This window comes from Eutrigla gurnardus (assembly GCF_963514095.1).
Source record: "Eutrigla gurnardus genome assembly, chromosome: 2".
Classification (NCBI taxonomy): domain Eukaryota; kingdom Metazoa; phylum Chordata; class Actinopteri; order Perciformes; family Triglidae; genus Eutrigla; species Eutrigla gurnardus.
The window spans coordinates 1,420,908-1,438,921 of record NC_139916.1 but is presented as its reverse complement, the minus strand read 5'-3'; the positions used below and the strand labels follow the sequence as shown (position 1 = coordinate 1,438,921).

At 45.3% G+C, this 18,014-nt stretch overlaps 2 protein-coding genes across 4 annotated transcripts; both read right to left on the bottom strand.

Moving 5' to 3' along the window:
* Nucleotides 1-22: 22 nt before the first annotated feature.
* On the bottom strand, nucleotides 23-1,912 carry bcdin3d (BCDIN3 domain containing). The gene is made up of 2 exons (XM_084036213.1): nucleotides 1,597-1,912; nucleotides 23-1,330 (listed from the first exon to the last, which is right to left on the bottom strand). Exons 1-2 carry the CDS (start codon nucleotides 1,798-1,800, stop codon nucleotides 776-778), a joined length of 759 nt encoding a protein of 252 aa, XP_083892339.1. The 5' UTR covers nucleotides 1,801-1,912; the 3' UTR covers nucleotides 23-775.
* A 4,606-nt stretch (nucleotides 1,913-6,518) lies between these two features.
* LOC311030288 (potassium voltage-gated channel subfamily KQT member 2-like) lies at nucleotides 6,519-17,926 on the bottom strand (the record flags this gene model as incomplete). 3 transcript variants are annotated; one of them, XM_084035935.1, is made up of 19 exons in its annotated part: nucleotides 17,305-17,926; nucleotides 15,793-15,943; nucleotides 15,268-15,358; nucleotides 14,977-15,103; nucleotides 14,486-14,661; nucleotides 13,751-13,876; nucleotides 12,741-12,851; nucleotides 12,500-12,595; nucleotides 12,152-12,246; nucleotides 11,963-12,031; nucleotides 11,801-11,830; nucleotides 11,570-11,649; nucleotides 10,972-11,205; nucleotides 10,009-10,056; nucleotides 9,123-9,231; nucleotides 8,132-8,263; nucleotides 7,774-7,894; nucleotides 7,483-7,658; nucleotides 6,519-7,203 (listed from the first exon to the last, which is right to left on the bottom strand). In XM_084035935.1, exons 1-19 carry the CDS (start codon nucleotides 17,435-17,437, stop codon nucleotides 6,522-6,524), a joined length of 2,787 nt encoding a protein of 928 aa, XP_083892061.1. In that variant the 5' UTR covers nucleotides 17,438-17,926. The 3 variants fall into 3 exon arrangements, with proteins under 3 accessions (XP_083892061.1, XP_083892062.1, XP_083892063.1); XM_084035936.1 differs by lacking the exon at nucleotides 10,009-10,056; XM_084035937.1 differs by lacking the exons at nucleotides 6,519-7,203; nucleotides 7,483-7,658; nucleotides 7,774-7,894; ... (5 more) ...; nucleotides 11,801-11,830; nucleotides 11,963-12,031 and having other exon boundaries at nucleotides 12,148-12,246.
* Between the last annotated feature and the right edge of the window lie 88 nt (nucleotides 17,927-18,014).

Sequence of the window (18,014 nt, the reverse complement as noted above, 5' to 3'; positions counted from 1 at the left end):
GATGATCAATTAAATGTGAGGATTTCTGTTTTATACCATTTTATATTCTGTTGGTTGGACAAAACATGACGTTCGAAAACTACATCTCGAGCTGTTGAAACCAAACTCATCGACATTCTTTTCTATTTTCTGCAACTTTATGATCAAAATGATTTATTGAGTAAATAAATCTGCAGATGAATCCATAATAAAATAATTGGAAGGTGCTCCCTGTCATAAACGATCTACGATACGACTACTCGAGTAACTCGATTCCAAAAAAAATGCTCGAGACAAAAGCTCTGCCTCGGGTAGGGGCGGGCCTTCGTCTGATTGGCTCAGACCCCGGTCTCTTCTTCACTGAATGTTTGTCAGGAAAAGTAATCAGTGACTTGAGCGTCCAAAATGAAGACAACTGTCGACTTCATACAGAAAGTTGCTGTGACCCTAACACCTGTCTCCCCTCCCGTAGCATACCGGTCCTGTCTCACTGTCTCCATCCGAGCCGGTGTCGTGAACCGGTTGGTCCGGTCGGGTGTAGTTTTAAGAACCGGTCGTTTCAGAAAGCACCAGAAACACAACCGGGACAGGTGGGTGGTCGGACAGGTGGGTGGTGGGACAGGTGCGTGGTGGGACAGGTGGGTGGTGGGACAGGTGCGTGGTCGGACAGGTGCGTGGTGGGACAGGTGGGTGGTGGGACAGGTGCGTGGTGGGACAGGTGCGTGGTGGGACAGGTGGGTGGTGGGACAGGTGCGTGGTGGGACAGGTGCGTGGTGCAGACCTCCGTCCCCGAGGTTCATCTCCGTTTGAAGAGCAGCAGCTGCCGGTCCCACGCGGTGCTGCCGAAGCTCTGGATGAGCTCCATGCCGCAGCGGGTCTCCAGGTGGTCCCGGGCGTGTCCGGCCACGTCCCCGCGCAGGTCCAGGGTCTTAAAGTGGTCGAAGTCCGAGCGGCCCAGCTTCCTCAGCCGGCGGGCCGCCGACCGGTAGCACTTCCACGGCTGCGCCTCCAGCAGAAGGTGCTGGCTGAGGGAGGCCAGCCGAGACAGCAGCCGCAGCAGGCCGGCGTCGCCGTGGTTCAGGTGGACCCACATGGTGACGGCCAGGCACAGACTCAGGTGGAAGCGGGCGCAGCCGTGCCGGTCCAGGTAGTCCCGGAGCTGGTCCGAGTCCTTCTCGGTGACGTCCAGGGCGATGAAGGAGATGCTGCCGGGCAGAGGGTTGTTCTGCTGAGCCCGCTGAATCAGCGTCTCGTCCAAGTCGAAGCCCAGGAGGTTCACTTTCCTCTGATCCGAGCCCTCCTGGAACAGGTGATCCTGGACCAGGTGCTTGTAGAAGGCAACACTCAGTTCCTGACATTCACACGGGGGAAACAAAAGAAGGGGACACCTGCGTTATATTGACAGATGTTTATATTTAATATTTACAGATGTATTTTGTCTTGATTCACACGTGGGAAGTGTTTTTTTTCCGAGGAGCACGTGAAGGCAGCACGTACAGCGCTCGAGTTTAACCTAATCGTTATTCAATCACTTAACGTGACGTCAGAGTTTGATTATGAACGCTCAGACTTCGGTCACACACGGAGATTATTCCGGTCCAACATGACGTCACGTACCCCTGAATTACAGCCCACGTCCAGGATCAGCGTGGTGGGCCGGTCTTCGCTGGGATCCAGATCCCGGAGTAAGGAGGTCGGGATCAGCCTCAGGCGGTTCTCCGGGGGGTTGAAGCTGTAGTAGTTAATGAAGTTGCCGAAGGGAGCGGCTCCCGGATCGGTGATGTCTTCAACAGCAGCGCTGCTCGGAGAAGACGCTGCCATCGTAAAGTGTGTGGGTGCGCCTCCAAAACACGTCCGAGTGGAAACACGGTGCTGCGACTATATGTTCCTCAAAACATTCACAATGAAAAGAGCGATGTCTCCATTCATGTTCCATTATAAATGTAAAAGTCATAGTTTAGTTTGACTACTATACATGACATTACATTTAGGGCATTATATATAGTGACTATGACTTTTATTTTTTTTACTTTTTCGACTTACTATACGGTTACTTTTTTAAAAACTTTTTTCGACTTACTATACGATTACTTTTTTTTCCTTTTTCCGACTTACTATACGATTAATTTTTTATGACTTTTTTCAACTTACTGTACGATTTACTTTATTTTACTTTTTTCGACTTACTGTACGATTACTTTTTTTTTACTTTTTCCGACTTACGAAACAATTTTTTTTTTTAACTTTTTTCAACTTACTATACGATTACTTTTTAAAACTTTTTTCAACTTACTATACGATTACTTTTTTTTACTTTTTTCAACTTACTATACGATTACTTTTTTCAACTTACTATACAATTACTTTTTTTTACTTTTTTCAACTTACTATACGATTACTTTTTTCAACTTACTATACAATTACTTTTTTTTTACTTTTTTCAACTTACCATACGGTCCTGTCCAGGGTGTACCCTGCAATGGATGACAATGGATGGATGGACTTACCATACGATTACTTTTTTAAAACTTTTTAAACTTACTATACAATTACTTTTTTCAACTTACTATACGATTACTTTTTTCAACTTACTATACAATTACTTTTTTTTTTACTTTTTTCAACTTACCATACGGTCCTGTCCAGGGTGTACCCTGCAATGGATGACAATGGATGGATGGACTTACCATACGATTACTTTTTTAAAACTTTTTAAACTTACTATACAATTACTTTATTCGACTTACTATACGATTACTTTTTTTTACTTTTTCGACTTATTGTACTGACTTTTTTTTTTGCTTTTTTCGACATTCTGTATGATTTACTTTTTTTTTTAATATTTTCAACTTACTATACGATTACTTTTTTTTTACTTTTTTCAACTTACTATACAATTTCCTTTTTTTTTACTTTTTTCAACTTACTATACGATTACTTTTTTTTTTACTTTTTTTTACTACGATACGATTTTTTTTTTTTTTTACTTTTTTCAACTTACTATACGATTACTTTTTTTATTACTTTTTCGACTTACTATACAATTTCTTTTTTTAAACTTTTTTTGGACATACTGTACTGACTTTTTTTTTACTTTTTCCATTTATTGTACAATACTTTTTTTATGACTTTTTTCGACAACTGTACCATTACTTCTTTAAAACTTTGACATACTGTAGCCTGCTGTGTAATACTTTTTTCAACTTACTATACGTTTACTTTTTTTTACTTTTTTCAACTTACTATACGATTACTTTTTTTTTTACTTTTTTTGACTACGATACGATTTTTGTTTTTTTACTTTTTTCAACTGACTATACGATTACTTTTTTTATTACTTTTTTCGACTTACTATACAATTTATTTTTTAAAACTTTTATTGGACATACTGTACTGACTTTTTTTTTTTACTTTTTCGATTTATTGTACAAATTAATTTTTTTATGACTTTTTTCAAAAACTGTACCATTACTTCTTTAAAACTTTGACATACTGTAGCCTGCTGTGTAATACTTTTTTCAACTTACTATACGTTTACTTTTTTTATTACTTTTTTCGACTTACTATACAATTTCTTTTTTAAAACTTTTTTTGGACATACTGTACTGACTTTTTTTTTAAACTTTTTCCATTTATTGTACAATTAATTTTTTTATGACTTTTTTCGACAACTGTACCATTGCTTCTTTAAAACTTTGACATACTGTAGCCCGCTGTGACTTTTTTTTTTCTTTTTCGAGTTATTGTACAATAACTTTTTTTATGACTTTTCAACTTACTGTACAATTTACTTTTTTTTACTTTTTTTACTTTTTTCAACTTACTATACGATTACTTTTTTTTTACTTTTTTCAACATACTAGGCTATATGATTACTTTTTTATGAGTGTTTTCAACATACAGTACTATAACTTTATCATTACTTTTTGACATATTTCCTATGACTTTTTTCGTATGTCGTGTTATATGTTGAAAAAAGTCACAAAAAGTAATTAAGTAAAAGTCATAGTCTTGTATGTTGAAAAAACTCATAAAAAAAGTAAATACATGCACAGTAGAATAATTCTCTCCCATTTTACATGAATGCAGCACATAATGAAACATGACTGGAACACTGCATTTATTACAGGTGACAGATTTCAGTTGTAGTGTCAGAACAACTTAATTTGCAGGTTGAGAACTCTGTTGTCTGTCAGGCTGAGGAGCTCACATCAAGACAACCAAAGAGACTCTGAGTAAAGGTCAGATGTACTTTATCAGCAATCAGAAATACTCATAAGGACACAGATATACTTCATTGTGTAATGAAATGTCATAAAACACTGCAGATGGCTCATGTGGTTAAAGGTTTTTAATTAATATTGAAATACAATCAAACAGGAAATGATCTGTATAAACATACAGTTTGTGTCAAACGAGAGTAAGATTTAGTGACAGATGGTAACCATGGTAACAAATATCATCAGGTGGTTTAGACCCGTTCTGGATGTCTGAACACCACAATGTAAAGTTGTTCAGTCAGTCAGATGACGGACAGATGATTTTATTTAAACATTGATTAAATAATTACTGTAATACTTTCAGTTTTACTTCTGAAAAAAACAAATTTATTACAAAACAAAGACGACTGTTTGAATTCCTTTGTTTTGAAACTGACGGTCTCCATGGAAACAGTAGATAAGATGTATGGATGCATTAAAGCGAGTCAACAGGCAGCACATCAGTGAATGAGTCTCTTCCATGGGTCAAGCAAAGGAGAGACATTGATCCTTAGCTGATTGATCAGATTTCCATACAGCGATAAACAGAAGGTCAACAGTCTTACTCCGCATAGATGGGGTTTCTGGGGGCGGGGCTTAACGACAACGCCTCCCCCGCCCCCCTCAGGACAGCTTTAGTTTTTCAGCTCCCCTGCTGGTCAGAAACTCTTTGTTCAAAGCAACGAAAAATAACTTGTTTTGGTTTTGTTCGTCTTATTTTGGTTTCCTGAAGAGAGACAGATCCTCCTGACCGCCCCCTGCTGGACCGATCTGCTCATCTCTGTGAACAAATCCTCTTCAGTATCATTTACATTCCTGTCGCTGGGTTATTTAATCAGCAGTTGGGGTTTACTAATGAATATTGATTATAAAATAAGTAACTGTTGGCAATCCTTATATTATATGTATATTAATGTTTTTATGACGTCATGTCGGAGTAATTATCGTTATTCTGATTTGTTAACGCTGCTCATACCGAAAAGTCGTCATCCGAACTGACCATTTACTAAACCACTCCCCCGATGGCCAGTCGTCCAATCACAGCTCAGCAGCTGAAGCCAGGCAGCAGGTCTTTCTAGTGATTCATTTTTGCGTGATTTCATGTCTTTTTATCAACTTTCCAAACACGACATGAAACATTAACATGTCAGGCTTACTAGCTAATTAGCTCACTACTTAGTAACCCAGTTCAAAGGAGAGCTGATAGCTAACTATCATTAACTAACATTAACGAGTTAAGACCAGAATGAGATTTTATTGCGTATTAAAAGTCATTTTTTAGGAATCCTGTTTGGGTCTATGGTGATTTTGTAAACTCACTGCACCGGTTCAGTCTCGGTCATTGCAGCTCTCTGCCACTAGAGGGCAGACAAAACAAACAAGGTCATAGCAGAGTTGGTTAACAGTTCAGGTTGATTCTGTGTTTGAGCTCCAGACATAAAAGTAAAGACAGCAAGCAAACAAACAGACGTTATTTAAAAACAAAAAAAAAACAAATCAGATTTAACAGTGGAGTGAGGCTAAGTGACACTGATAATTGTGTTTAGACGCGTCTTAAACAGGGACACAAGCAACCAATCAGGTGTGAGCTCGCCCCGGTAGTGAACCAATCAGGTGTGAGTGTGTCCCAGCAGTGCACCAGTCAGGTGAGAGTGTGTCCCAGCAGTGAACCAATCAGGTGAGAGTGTGTCCCAGCAGTGAACCAATCAGGTGTGAGTGTGTCCCAGCAGTGAACCAATCAGGTGAGAGTGTGTCCCAGCAGTGACCAATCAGGTGAGAGTGTGTCCCAGCAGTGAACCAATCAGGTGAGAGTGTGTCCCAGCGGTGAACCAATCAGGTGCGAGTGTGTCCCAGCAGTGAACCAATCAGGTGCGAGTGTGTCCCAGCTGTGAACCAATCAGGTGAGAGTGTGTCCCAGCTGTGAACCAATCAGGTGAGAGTGTGTCCCAGCTGTGAACCAATCAGGTGCGAGTGTGTCCCAGTGGTGAACCAATCAGGTGCGAGTGTGTCCCAGCTGTGAACCAATCAGGTGAGAGTGTGTCCCAGCTGTGAACCAATCAGGTGCGAGTGTGTCCCAGTGGTGAAAGTGAGAACAAACATTGGCTGTACAGGTTAAGCCAGGCTGTGCTTTGTGCCCGTCACAGTTCCCATAATGCTTCACTCTGTAACTCCAGCTGGTGTTTAAAAGTTACTGGTTTTAAAGGTTTGGTTCATATTTGGATTACTGTTGTAATGGTTCTGCTGGTTCTGCTCTGGTTCTGCTGGTTCTGCTCTGGTTCGGCTCTACTTGGTTCCGGTCCAGGCCTGGTCCGAGTGTGGTGAGGGAGCACAAAGCTCCGAGTCCGAGTCCGACTCCCCCTCGGCGATGTATGGCTGGATGGTGGCGCAGCGGGCGGCCCCTCCTCCTCCTGCTTCTGCTCCTCCTCCTCCTCCTCCTGCTCCTCGGTGGTCTCCCAGGTTGGAGGAGTAGAAGCTGTTGTTGAGGAAGTCCAGGTTCTCTCTGGACTGTGAGATGGAGAATCCGCTGAAGGAGTGCTCCAGCTCCTCGTGGTCCACAGACAGGATGGAGAGGGAGGCGTCACTGTCTGGCTTCACCTCCTCCCCCCCTCCTCCTCCTGCTCCTCCTGCCCCCGTCCTGTTGGCCTCCTCTGCTCCCCTCTCCGGTCTCTCTGTCCCCCCTCGGTCTCCGGTGCTGTGCCGGTTCGGCCGGTTCCCGCTGTGCCTCTCTCCGGCCGGAGGAGGTGGCAGCCGGACCAGCGGCCCGTCCCCCGCCGGACTCGGAGTTGTGCAGTGGCTGCGGTGGGGAGGGGGCGGGGCCTGCTGGTTGAGCTGGGAATTGATTGGCTGCCAGGAGGTGGAAGGCGGACAGGTGGGGTTGGTGTTGTTCTTCTGTCCGGTGGAGCTGCTGGAGCGGACCATCTTTGTCACGAAGCGACTCTTCTCCAGCTGGTCAGCAGGCAAAACCCTACAACACACAAAAAACCTGTAAACAACACACAAAAACCTGTAAACAACACACAAACAACATGTAAACAACACATAAACAACATGTAAACAACACACAAACAACCTGTAAACAACAAACAAACAACATGTAAACAACACACAAACAACCTGTAAACAACACACAAACAACCTGAAACAACACACAAACAACACGTAAACAACACATAAACAACAAAGCAAAGAAGACAACAGCCACAGGTTGACGTGTCGGTTTAACTCGGGAGCGAGCGACACTGACTGTGGGATCTTGGTGATGGACTGGCTCTTCTGCAGCTGATCCACTGGACTCTGGTAGGGCGGGGCCGGGTCCGGCTCCTTGGCTCCAAAGTAGGCGTCGGTCTCCGCCTGAGGGATTCCCATTCGCTGGATGTAGATGTTAACCAGGAAGTCCAACTTCCTCTCCATGGACAGGACCTGAGGGGGCGAGACCGGCAGAGACCAAAACTGATTCAAGACTGAAGCAGCAACCAGGGGAAACCAGCAGAGTTCAGAGTTCAAGAGCCTTTCAGTGCTTGTTGCCGTTGGTTACCTGCTTCTCCACCTTCCCCAGCCGCCCCATCATGCTCGGGTCCTCTGGGATCTCCTCGCTGGCGGTCTTGGGACGGTCCTTGTCTGTAATTGGTGTCCCTCTGCCAACTATCTGATCGACTCTGCCAATCAGGAGACAGCCGGAGTCAAACTTCACATTGAAATTATTATTATTTCACACGGTGACCTCACACATCGGTCATTAATAAACTTTCAGTCTGTCATTAAAACTGTGCCTCTGAAAACTGGGAAACTTTACAAAAATATTAATAACTTACTACCAATAACAACTTTTTTCAGTAAATGTGTCTTGCAGTTGTTTAAACTAAGATCAAAGTGTGAGGGGTCAGAGGTCGCACCTGGACTGGAGGTTCTTGATGCGGGCCAGCATGTCCAGGTGTCCAGCTGAATACTGCTCGATCACGTCCATCACGTCGTACGGACGAAGGCTCTCCTTGAACTTCCGCTTGGACACCATGAAACGCATGATACTGGAGAGAGGGGACAGGAAGTCAGCTGGCAGCGTCCTCGACCGGGGGGCTCAGGAGGTCTCACAGACCTACAGAGTCTTCTGATAGTGGTCTGGACGGGTCTCTGTAGACTAGATTTATCTCAGACCTAGAGAAGCTTCTGATAGTGTTCTGGACTGGTCTCTGTAGACTAGATTCATCTCAGACCTACAGAGTCTTCTGATAGTGGTCTGGACCAGTGTCTGTAGACTAGGGTCTACAGAACCAGAACACGGTGTGAAAGAAAATGACCCAGACCTGGAAACTGTAGAACATTTAGTATTTCTGCTGAGGGTTGCTGGTCTTTGTAGAAGGTCTTAGCCTCGTTCTTGGTTTACAGATGCTGCTGATCCAGGATCTGGTTCTGATACCAGACTGCATGAATTAACTTGATTACACAAACTAGACAGCTGGACTATTGAAGACCCATCAGAGGCTGGGAACCGACACTAAAGGAGCTGGAAGAGGACTAAACAACACCTACACGACTACCAAGGATAATAACAGTAATAATAACAATAATAATAATAATAAGAACAACAATAATAATAACTATTATTATTATTATTATTGTTATGTCTTACCAAACAGCGGGGAACTTGAGTGGCAGAAAACAGTGAAACGACAGAAAACAATGAAGCTAACTGGAGGTCAGACTGGTCTTACCCAACAGCTGATGGTGACCTTTGACCCTGGGGTGAGCAAAAATAAATAAAAAACAAAAAATGACATGAATAAAAATCAGAATGAGTTCGGTGCTTAATAACCAGCAAATGAACAACAAGTAAAGCGATGAATGACGAGCAGACACACTGACACAGTGAGAATACAGAAACCATACCAGATGGCTCTGATGGTGACCTTTAACCCCGGGGTCAGGTCCTGAGGGACGAACTCACAGTGACAGCTCTTGTTGTCGTCGGCCATGTCTTCTCCTGGCAGGCTGGCATCTGAAACAACAACAACATCAGTGTGTGAAGCATTCAGAGAAACAAACAAACTTTAATTATGTAAGTCCTGATCATGAGGGATGATCCACATGGATCCACATGGATCCAAATCCAGGAAGGTTGCTGCTCAGATCCACCCGTCGCTCCTCCACACTCCAAATATGGTCACTTCCTTCACCGGTTGCAAAAAGTCCAAGATGGCCACGACCAAAATGCAAACCAACGCCTGCCGTCGCCATAGCGACGTCCACTCCTTATACACAGTTTATGGCTGAACCGTTACGTAATTTAATTAAACACAACTTTATTTAGAAATATGCTCCACACGAAGACAATATGAACTTAAACATGTAGTCACTGGGCCAGCTGATGAATTAGTTACCTAGTTAGCTAGTGACAACGCTAATTAGCTAGTTAGCTAGTTAGTTAGTGAGTAAGCTAGTTAGCTAGATTTTTTTAGGTTGATGATGTCAGATGAACTGGGGCAGTCTGTGTTGGTGTGTATTAATGTGTGTGTTAGTGTGAGTGAGTGTGTATTCATGTGTGTATTAGTGTGTGTTGGTGTGTGTGTGTGTGTGTGTGTGTGTGTGTGAGTGTGTGTTAGTGTGTTTTGTCAGCTATAGTAACTTTGCTGTGGTCTAATCAGATGATGACTTTCCTGTTTGGTTTCTTTCCCTCAGAGAAAACTCAAATGATAAAATATTAAATATTTTAGTTCCAAAATAAAAGTTCAATATTGTGCATTAGTGTGTGTGTGTGTGTGTGTGTGTGTCTGACCTGGGGAGCTCTTCTGTCTGAACTCTTCGTCCTGCATCTCTATCAGCACTGCAGGAGGAGAGAGGAGACAAACCTCAGATGAAGATTAAACTGGTCACCTTCATCTTCATCAGAGCTGACCCAAGAGTTCAGTGCTCTAACTTCCTGTCTACGGCTCTGACTTCCTGTCTGCGGCTCTGACTTCCTGTCTACGGCTCTGACTTCCTGTCTACGGCTCTGACATCCTGTCTGCGGCTCTGACTTCCTGTCTGCGGATCTGACTTCCTGTCTGCGGCTCTGACTTCCTGTCTGCGGCTCTGACGCCAGACACACAAACGTTGTTCCAACATCAGATATGAAATGTAAGACGTTATCAGGAGGAATAAACGTATTTAATGATGTGATCATGATGTTCTCCTCATGATGGAAACTCATCTCCATCACTGACCATGTGATTGGCTGCACTGATGGAAGATAATTCCTAAAATAGTGGAGATTATCCGTTAATATGTCAGAGTGAGCAGATTACAATCATGTTTCTCTGTCTTTGAACTTCTATAATATAATATTTATAATATACTCAACTACATTCATCTTTAGGCGCTGGCCAGTGTTTTTGTTCCAATCATCAAATATTATTCATTAAAGCTGAACAGATGGATTTAAAGTGTGACGTCGGCCACAGTCACATACTATCGTCCAGCAAGGAAATGATGAATTCATGTACACTTGTTTTACTGACGCTCTTATCCATATTAATACATCAATATATCCACATCCACTGGATTTAACTGGCAGCTCTTACCTTTTCTTTACCGGTTGCCGTGGTAACTCGTGGCATCAAGCCACAATTTTAACTCAGATTATTGAACTGTTCAGGTTTGGACCCAGAGACTGTTTAACCTGCTTTCTGAAACAGGACCCTGAACAGGACTGTGAACCAGATCACCCCTGAGGACGGCTCAGACTCGGCCCCCCCCTTACCTTCAGAGTTCTGACGGGAGGCAGCCCCCCGGATCCTGAAGGCCTGTCTGGTTCGGCTACGTTCTCCGAAGCTCCAGCTCTTTGGGACCTTGCTGGGACTCTCCTCCAGACTGGGCTCCATGCTGGGGGACCGTCGCAGGGCCTGGATGTTCCCCAGGCCCCCAGGACCCCCAGGACATCCAGGACCTCCGGGACCTACGGCAGGAGCAACACCAGGGCCGACTGTGGGGGCCACTAGAGACAGGAAGTAGGGAAGGAAAAAAGGAGGTTTGGTCCAATAGTCTGCAGGTTTTCATGCGGACCAGTTCCTACAGCAGATCTTTACACCAACAAGTCCTTCTGGGTTCATGTTTGTTTAAAAGGTGGATTCTGTAGATTTTCCTGGTTGGTGGGAATAATAACCTGCAGAATGTTGAGTCTCTGCAGACTAAACCAAAGACCTTGACTGGTCTCTGATCTTTCACTTCTAAAGACCCTGAAATGTAAAACCGGAGACCTGATCCGACCCACTATTCATCTGTTAGACCACAGGAATCAACAACAGGAACCTGGTTGAACCGTTCAAGAAGTTCACCATACGATGAACTCCAACACCCACCGTTCTGAGGGGAACCTTTCCCTTTGGTTCCTGAACTCCGGGGGGACGAGAAGACCCTCTCCTTCAGACTGACCTTCTGACTGCATGGACGAGAGACAGACAGGCAGTCAGACAGACAGACAGACAGACAGACAGACAGGTTTTACTGGACCATATTATGATTATAAATCCAGTGGAGGGTGATTCTGAGAGTCTTCAAGGACTTGTTTAGGATCAGAACCGGACACTGACCTGGGAGACTGGTCAAGCTGGGCATCCTTCCTGCAGACAGACAGACAGACAGACAGACAGACAGACAGACGGTTATTATTAACTATTGAATTAAGAAGAATTCATCAATATTAGACCTATAAAGAAGGATTCTGCAGGATTTCCTGCACTATGAGTCCAAACCTGAATGAGAGTCCCGATTTGTTCTTGAGGTTCCTCAATAAATCCAGCTGATTGAGAGGAGGAATCAACCTGGAGACATGGAGACACACACACACACACACACACACACACACACACACACACAGGATTAACCACGAGGTCCTGATATAAAAATCATAATTGTAAGAATATTTCCAGAACGCGTCTCACCTGTACATGGGGACGGAGACGGTCCTCTCGTAGTAGTCCCAGGTAGAATTCAGATCGGTCCGGCTCAGGTTGGTGGCGTAGACCCTCCACGCCGCCTGCAAGGACAGATCATCGTCGTCATGGAAACCAGAGCAGGAAGGAACACATCGAATCCAGTGATTTTCACATTCAAAGCCCTTCTCTTCCTCTGTCTGTAGAGATTTTAGCTTCACCTGCTCCGGCCAGTGATTTTAACCCGTTAGTGTCTTATCTTTGCAGAATCAACCAATAACAGCTGTTGTTTGCAGTCACATGACTGAACAGAGAACCATCACAGTTGTTATGAGGAGGATGAGGAGGACGGCTCACCTGTACGAGTCCGGCTGCTGGGTTTCGTCTCTTCTCAAAGTGTTTCTGACGGTGCTGCTCCTGAACCTTCAGAGCAAAACCAGAACCCAGGATCCCCTGAGAGACAGACAGACAGACAGACAGACAGACAGACAGACAGACAGACAGACAGACAGACAGACAGACAGGTGAGCTGGGAGGAACCTGGTGGAGCTTCACCTGTGAGGTCAGGTAATCTCAGGTAAACCTGAGAGGGACTCACAGCGGGCAGAGCAAAGAAGGAAACTCCAATCAGAGTGAAGGTTGCAGCCAGCAGACGTCCGTTCCAGGTGATGGGGAACTTGTCTCCGTAGCCGATGGTTGTCAAGGTGATCTGACACAGACGGACACAGACCAATCAGATTGTTCCTTCACTGATAACGAGACAAGAGAGTTCTCAGAGTTCAGACCTGTGGAGTTTGAAGTCGTTATGTTTGATCAGTTTCTAAATGTTGAATCAGCTCAGCTTCAACACACCTGTACCTGGCTGTTCTGTGACATCATCATCATCCAACACAGCTGTACCTGGCTGCTCTGTGACATCATCATCATCCAACACACCTGTACCTGGCTGTACTGTGACATCATCATCATCCAACACACCTGTACCTGGCTGCTCTGTGACATCATCCCCATCCAACACACCTGTACCTGGCTGTACTGTGACATCATCATCATCCAACACACCTGTACCTGGCTGTTCTGTGACATCATCATCATCCAACACACCTGTACCTGGCTGCTCTGTGACATCATCCCCATCCAACACACCTGTACCTGGCTGTACTGTGACATCATCATCATCCAACACACCTGTACCTGGCTGCTCTGTGACATCATCCCCATCCAACACACCTGTACCTGGCTGTACTGTGACATCATCATCATCCAACACACCTGTACCTGGCTGCTCTGTGACATCATCATCATCCAACACACCTGTACCTGGCTGCTCTGTGACATCATCATCATCCAACACACCTGTACCTGGCTGTACTGTGACATCATCCCCATCCAACACACCTGTACCTGGCTGTACTGTGACATCATCATCCAACACAACTCCACTCTCTGAAGAACACATGTAATCTAATCCAGCCAAGTTAATTTAAAAATAAAACATTATTAATACAGAGGGCACTTGTTTGCTTTCATGCATATCTATGTATTGATTAGTGTGTGAATATATTGACGTGTTCATGGGCAGAGCCCACAGTTGCCGTGTCTTCTCACCAGTCCCCACCAGAGGGCGTCAGCATACGTCTCAAACTGCTCGTTGTCCTCTTTTTCTGCCAGATAAACCAGGAAACTGGCCAGAATGAGACACAGGAAGCCGATGTACCACGCAGTGATCAACTCCTGCAGAGGGAGAGAGAGACAGGAGGAGACAGTGAGACGGGGACACATGAGAAGACAGGGAGACAGGGAGAGAGAGACATCATGATACAGTGAGACAGGGAGCAAAAGGTCACAGAGGTTAGATTGGACAGGCAATCAGTAACTGTGATCGATACGGTCCGGGATCAATGGAAGCGATCAGATGTCGAGCTCCCCGTCAGGAAGATGACACCCATAAAGCGATACTGCTGACACGGCGATACGCACTAAAAGGCGTGAGGAGTAGGAGGAGGAGGAGGAGGAGGAGGAGGAGAGTCGGTGTTTGCATTGTCAGCAGTTAAAGTGAACTCAAAGTGTTTCTCTCTTATTGGGATTTGTCAACAATAAAAAACACAAAATAACAAATAAAGAGGATATGGTTCATTTATTAATTATTTGTATCATTTGTTTTTAATGCCAAACATATAATTGAAAATTCTCATTTATGTTTTATTTCTCAGTGAATATCTTTGTCGACAAAACAAGACATCTGCATCGATATGTGTCTGTTTTATACATTTAAATAATTCACAAAGAAAATTGTCAAGAAGGAGCGTGATGGGTTCAGACAGACAGGTTTTCCCATGATACCTTGCTGTGGGCGTAGACGACGGATCCCAGCAGCTTCCAGGTTCCCCCCCGCCGGTCCATCCGGATCATCCTCAGGATCTGAAGGAAGCGAAGCGACCTGATGGCCGACGTGGCGAACACGTTCCCCTGCGTGCCTGCAGCCAACACTGAGATGGAGGCGATCAACACCATGATGTCTGTAGACAGACAGGTCAGAGAGACAGACAGGTGGTTACGATGTCTCACATCATTCAACTGCTTTAAACAGACACACCTGTCTGAGGGGAATGAAGTGTTAGTAAAAGAGGATATGAAGTGTTTTTCATGGGAGGAAATGATGTCATCAGGTTGGTAATCTTCTTCAAAAACATGTCGATACATGAAATGCTCTGGAAAAAAAGGGGAAAACGACTCTTTCACCGGACAAGAGTTAGGAGGGTTCTCCGGTTGGATCATCTTTAAAAGCAGCTTCAGCTGAAATGAAGTGTTGTTAAAGTCACCACCAGACTCACCGATGACACAGAAAGGCTTCCTGGCGAACTTGAGTCGACCTCTCCATCCTCTGTAGCGGCAGCAGCAGCCGGCGGCCCAGATCCTCACCATGTACTCCACGCCGAACACCACGATGGTCACCACTTCCTGTCACACAACCACACACTGTCGGATGCACACTTCCTCTTCCTGGTGCATTGTGGGATACTTTGAATCCACTCTATATAGATAGGGCCGGCTAAAATCAGGTGTGAGATCATACGGAACCCCGAGAACACATTCCTGATGACATCACAGCGTTCTATGCATACCAGGATGTAGAGAGCGTCCTCGGAGCTCTTCTCGTACTCTTTGATGGTGGAGAACACGGACAGAACCAGGCAGGAGAGAACCAGCAGGAACCTGAATGGAGAACACACATTCAAACACAAACACACACACTGTTCCTGCCTCATGCTCGGGTTTCTGAAGGCTGATCTCAGACCTGCGTTTCAGAGGGGGGGGGGGGGGGGGGGACGACACCTGATCTGAGATGGAGTTGATCCTGAGAGCAGACGGCAGATAAGTGTTTATTTTAATTCACTAAATGTCTCTCCCGCCTCCAGCTGGTTCAGAACTCAGCATCCAGGCTTCTCATTGGCCCTTACAGACGCCGTGACATCACTCCCATCTCTTTTACAGATGTTAGAGCGGATAACCTGGTGTGTCTCTTTACAGACGTGATGATTTTATAGTTATAGTTATAGCGTAATACTACACTGTAAGTGTAACTGACAGGTAGACAGACAGACAGGTGTATAGCCAGGAAGACAGACAGGTGTGAGGCAGGTATTTACACGTAGGCGTGGTATATGAAGGCCCATCCTCGAGGTCTCTCCAGGACGTTGTACAGGAAGTTCTGCAGCCGCCTGTAGAGGGCGTTTCTCTTCGGGGGTTTCTTTCCTCCAGAGACGCTGCTGCGCTGCCGGCGAGGACCCTCCTCCCCACCTGCACACGCACACACACACACACACACACACACACATACACATACACATACACATACACATACACATACACATACACATACACATACACACAAACACACACACACACACACACACACACACACACACATACACATACACATACACATACACATACACATACACATACACACACATACACATACACATACACATACACATACACATACACACACACACACACACACACACACACACACACACACACACACACACACACACACACACAGGAAGGAATTGTCAAAAATATATAAAAGTTATCAGGAAAAGCGCGATACATCAAGATGAACATCTTACCCAAGTTCTTTTATAACCACGATGGCATGGTAGCGACCTGTCAATCAGCAGGTAAGCCCCGCCCCCTAAAGCATCCCCTGCTTCCTGGTCTGGTGGACTCTAAATGGACCATAATGTACTAAATGAACATCATGCTGGATTGAAGAAGACTTGAAACTAGAGATTGAGACCATAAACTCATGTTTACAATGTTTACTGAGATAATACATCAAGAGAGAAGTAGGACCATTTTCTCATAGACTTCTATACAACCAGAGAGGAGTCGCCCCCTGGTGGCCAGCAGAGAGAAGTAGGACCATTTTCTCATAGACTTCTATACAACCAGAGAGGAGTCGCCCCCTGGTGGCCAGCAGAGAGAAGTAGGACCATTTTCTCATAGACTTCTATACAACCAGAGAGGAGTCGCCCCCTGGTGGCCAGCAGAGAGAAGTAGGACCATTTTCTCATAGACTTCTATACAACCAGAGAGGAGTCGCCCCCTGGTGGCCAGCAGAGAGAAGTAGGACCATTTTCTCATAGACTTCTATACAACCAGAGAGGAGTCGCCCCCTGGTGGCCAGCAGAGAGAAGTAGGACCATTTTCTCATAGACTTCTATACAAGCAGAGAGGAGTCGCCCCCTGGTGGCCAGCAGAAAGAAGTAGGATCATTTTCTCATAGATTTCTATACAACCAGAGAGGATTCGCCCCCTGGTGGCCAGCAGAGAGAGTGACAGGTTTAAGGCACATTGGCTTCAATTCTCAGAACTGGAAGTTGCAGCCTCGTTATAATACAAGCACATCAGCCAATCGCATAAAACACCTGTCTAACAAGCTTTAATAAATATCCCATCATTAAACCTGATTGGTCAAAACCTGAAGGTCGTTTTTTATATTGTTATATCAGCAGATCGGGATGCTTCCACCTGGTTCCCATAAGAACCCGTTCTGGTTCTACTGATGGTGAACTGAGAGCTTCATCACTATTCACACACACACACACACACACACACACCGTTAATGAAGCAGCAGCCGTGGTTGCGTTTACCTGCTATGAGCAGAGCTCCGTCCCTGCTGGACTCGGTCCCCCCGGCCTCCAGACCCACGAAGCCGACCTTCAGCTTCTTCGGGTCGGCCTGCGCTCCGGGGAACACCCCGCCGTTGCGGGACTTCTGCACCATGACGGAGGGACCTGCTCCGAGCTGCCAATCTACTGCCAGCCCGCAGACGGAGCGCGTAAGGCGGCCAGGCCCGGCGGGAGCATCGCTGCTGCTGCGGAGGAGCGGAGGAGGAGGAGGAGGAGAGACAGGAGAGACAGGATGGAGGAAAACAACACCCGCAGAGCGGCAGACAGGCAGCAGATTGGCTGATCAGCAGATTTTTTTTCTCCTCACCGACTTCCCGCACAAAAGGGAAGTGAGGTGACGTCACCGACGTTATTGATCTGTTTACAGACGCTTCAGTGCTTTACAAAAAAAAAAAAACTCCGATCAGATTATCAATTTGGTCAGCTAGTGAAAAGAAACAGGAAAAAGATCTTCATCTCTCTGCCCATCACCACAGCAACCGCAAATAAGCTGAAGGTGGTAGCCATGACAACCAGAGGAGAGGCAGGTGGATTCATGGGAGAGACAGCGCCACGGGCTGTGACGTCACAAGGAGGAGGCAGGGATTGGCTCATACAAATATATAACATTATGAACATGTTATTTGAATGATTGGTGCTCCATAAAGCCCCTTTGAGGGGATGACATCACA

Bases quoted from the DNA above. Each gene is read 5' to 3' on its own strand.
- bcdin3d (XM_084036213.1), bottom strand. From the start codon at position 1,800: ATGGCAGCGTCTTCTCCGAGCAGCGCTGCTGTTGAAGACATCACCGAT. The intron at 1,331-1,596 runs GTACGTGACGTC...TGTGAATGTCAG, and splicing joins ACGTGGGCTGTAATTCAGGG to GAACTGAGTGTTGCCTTCTA.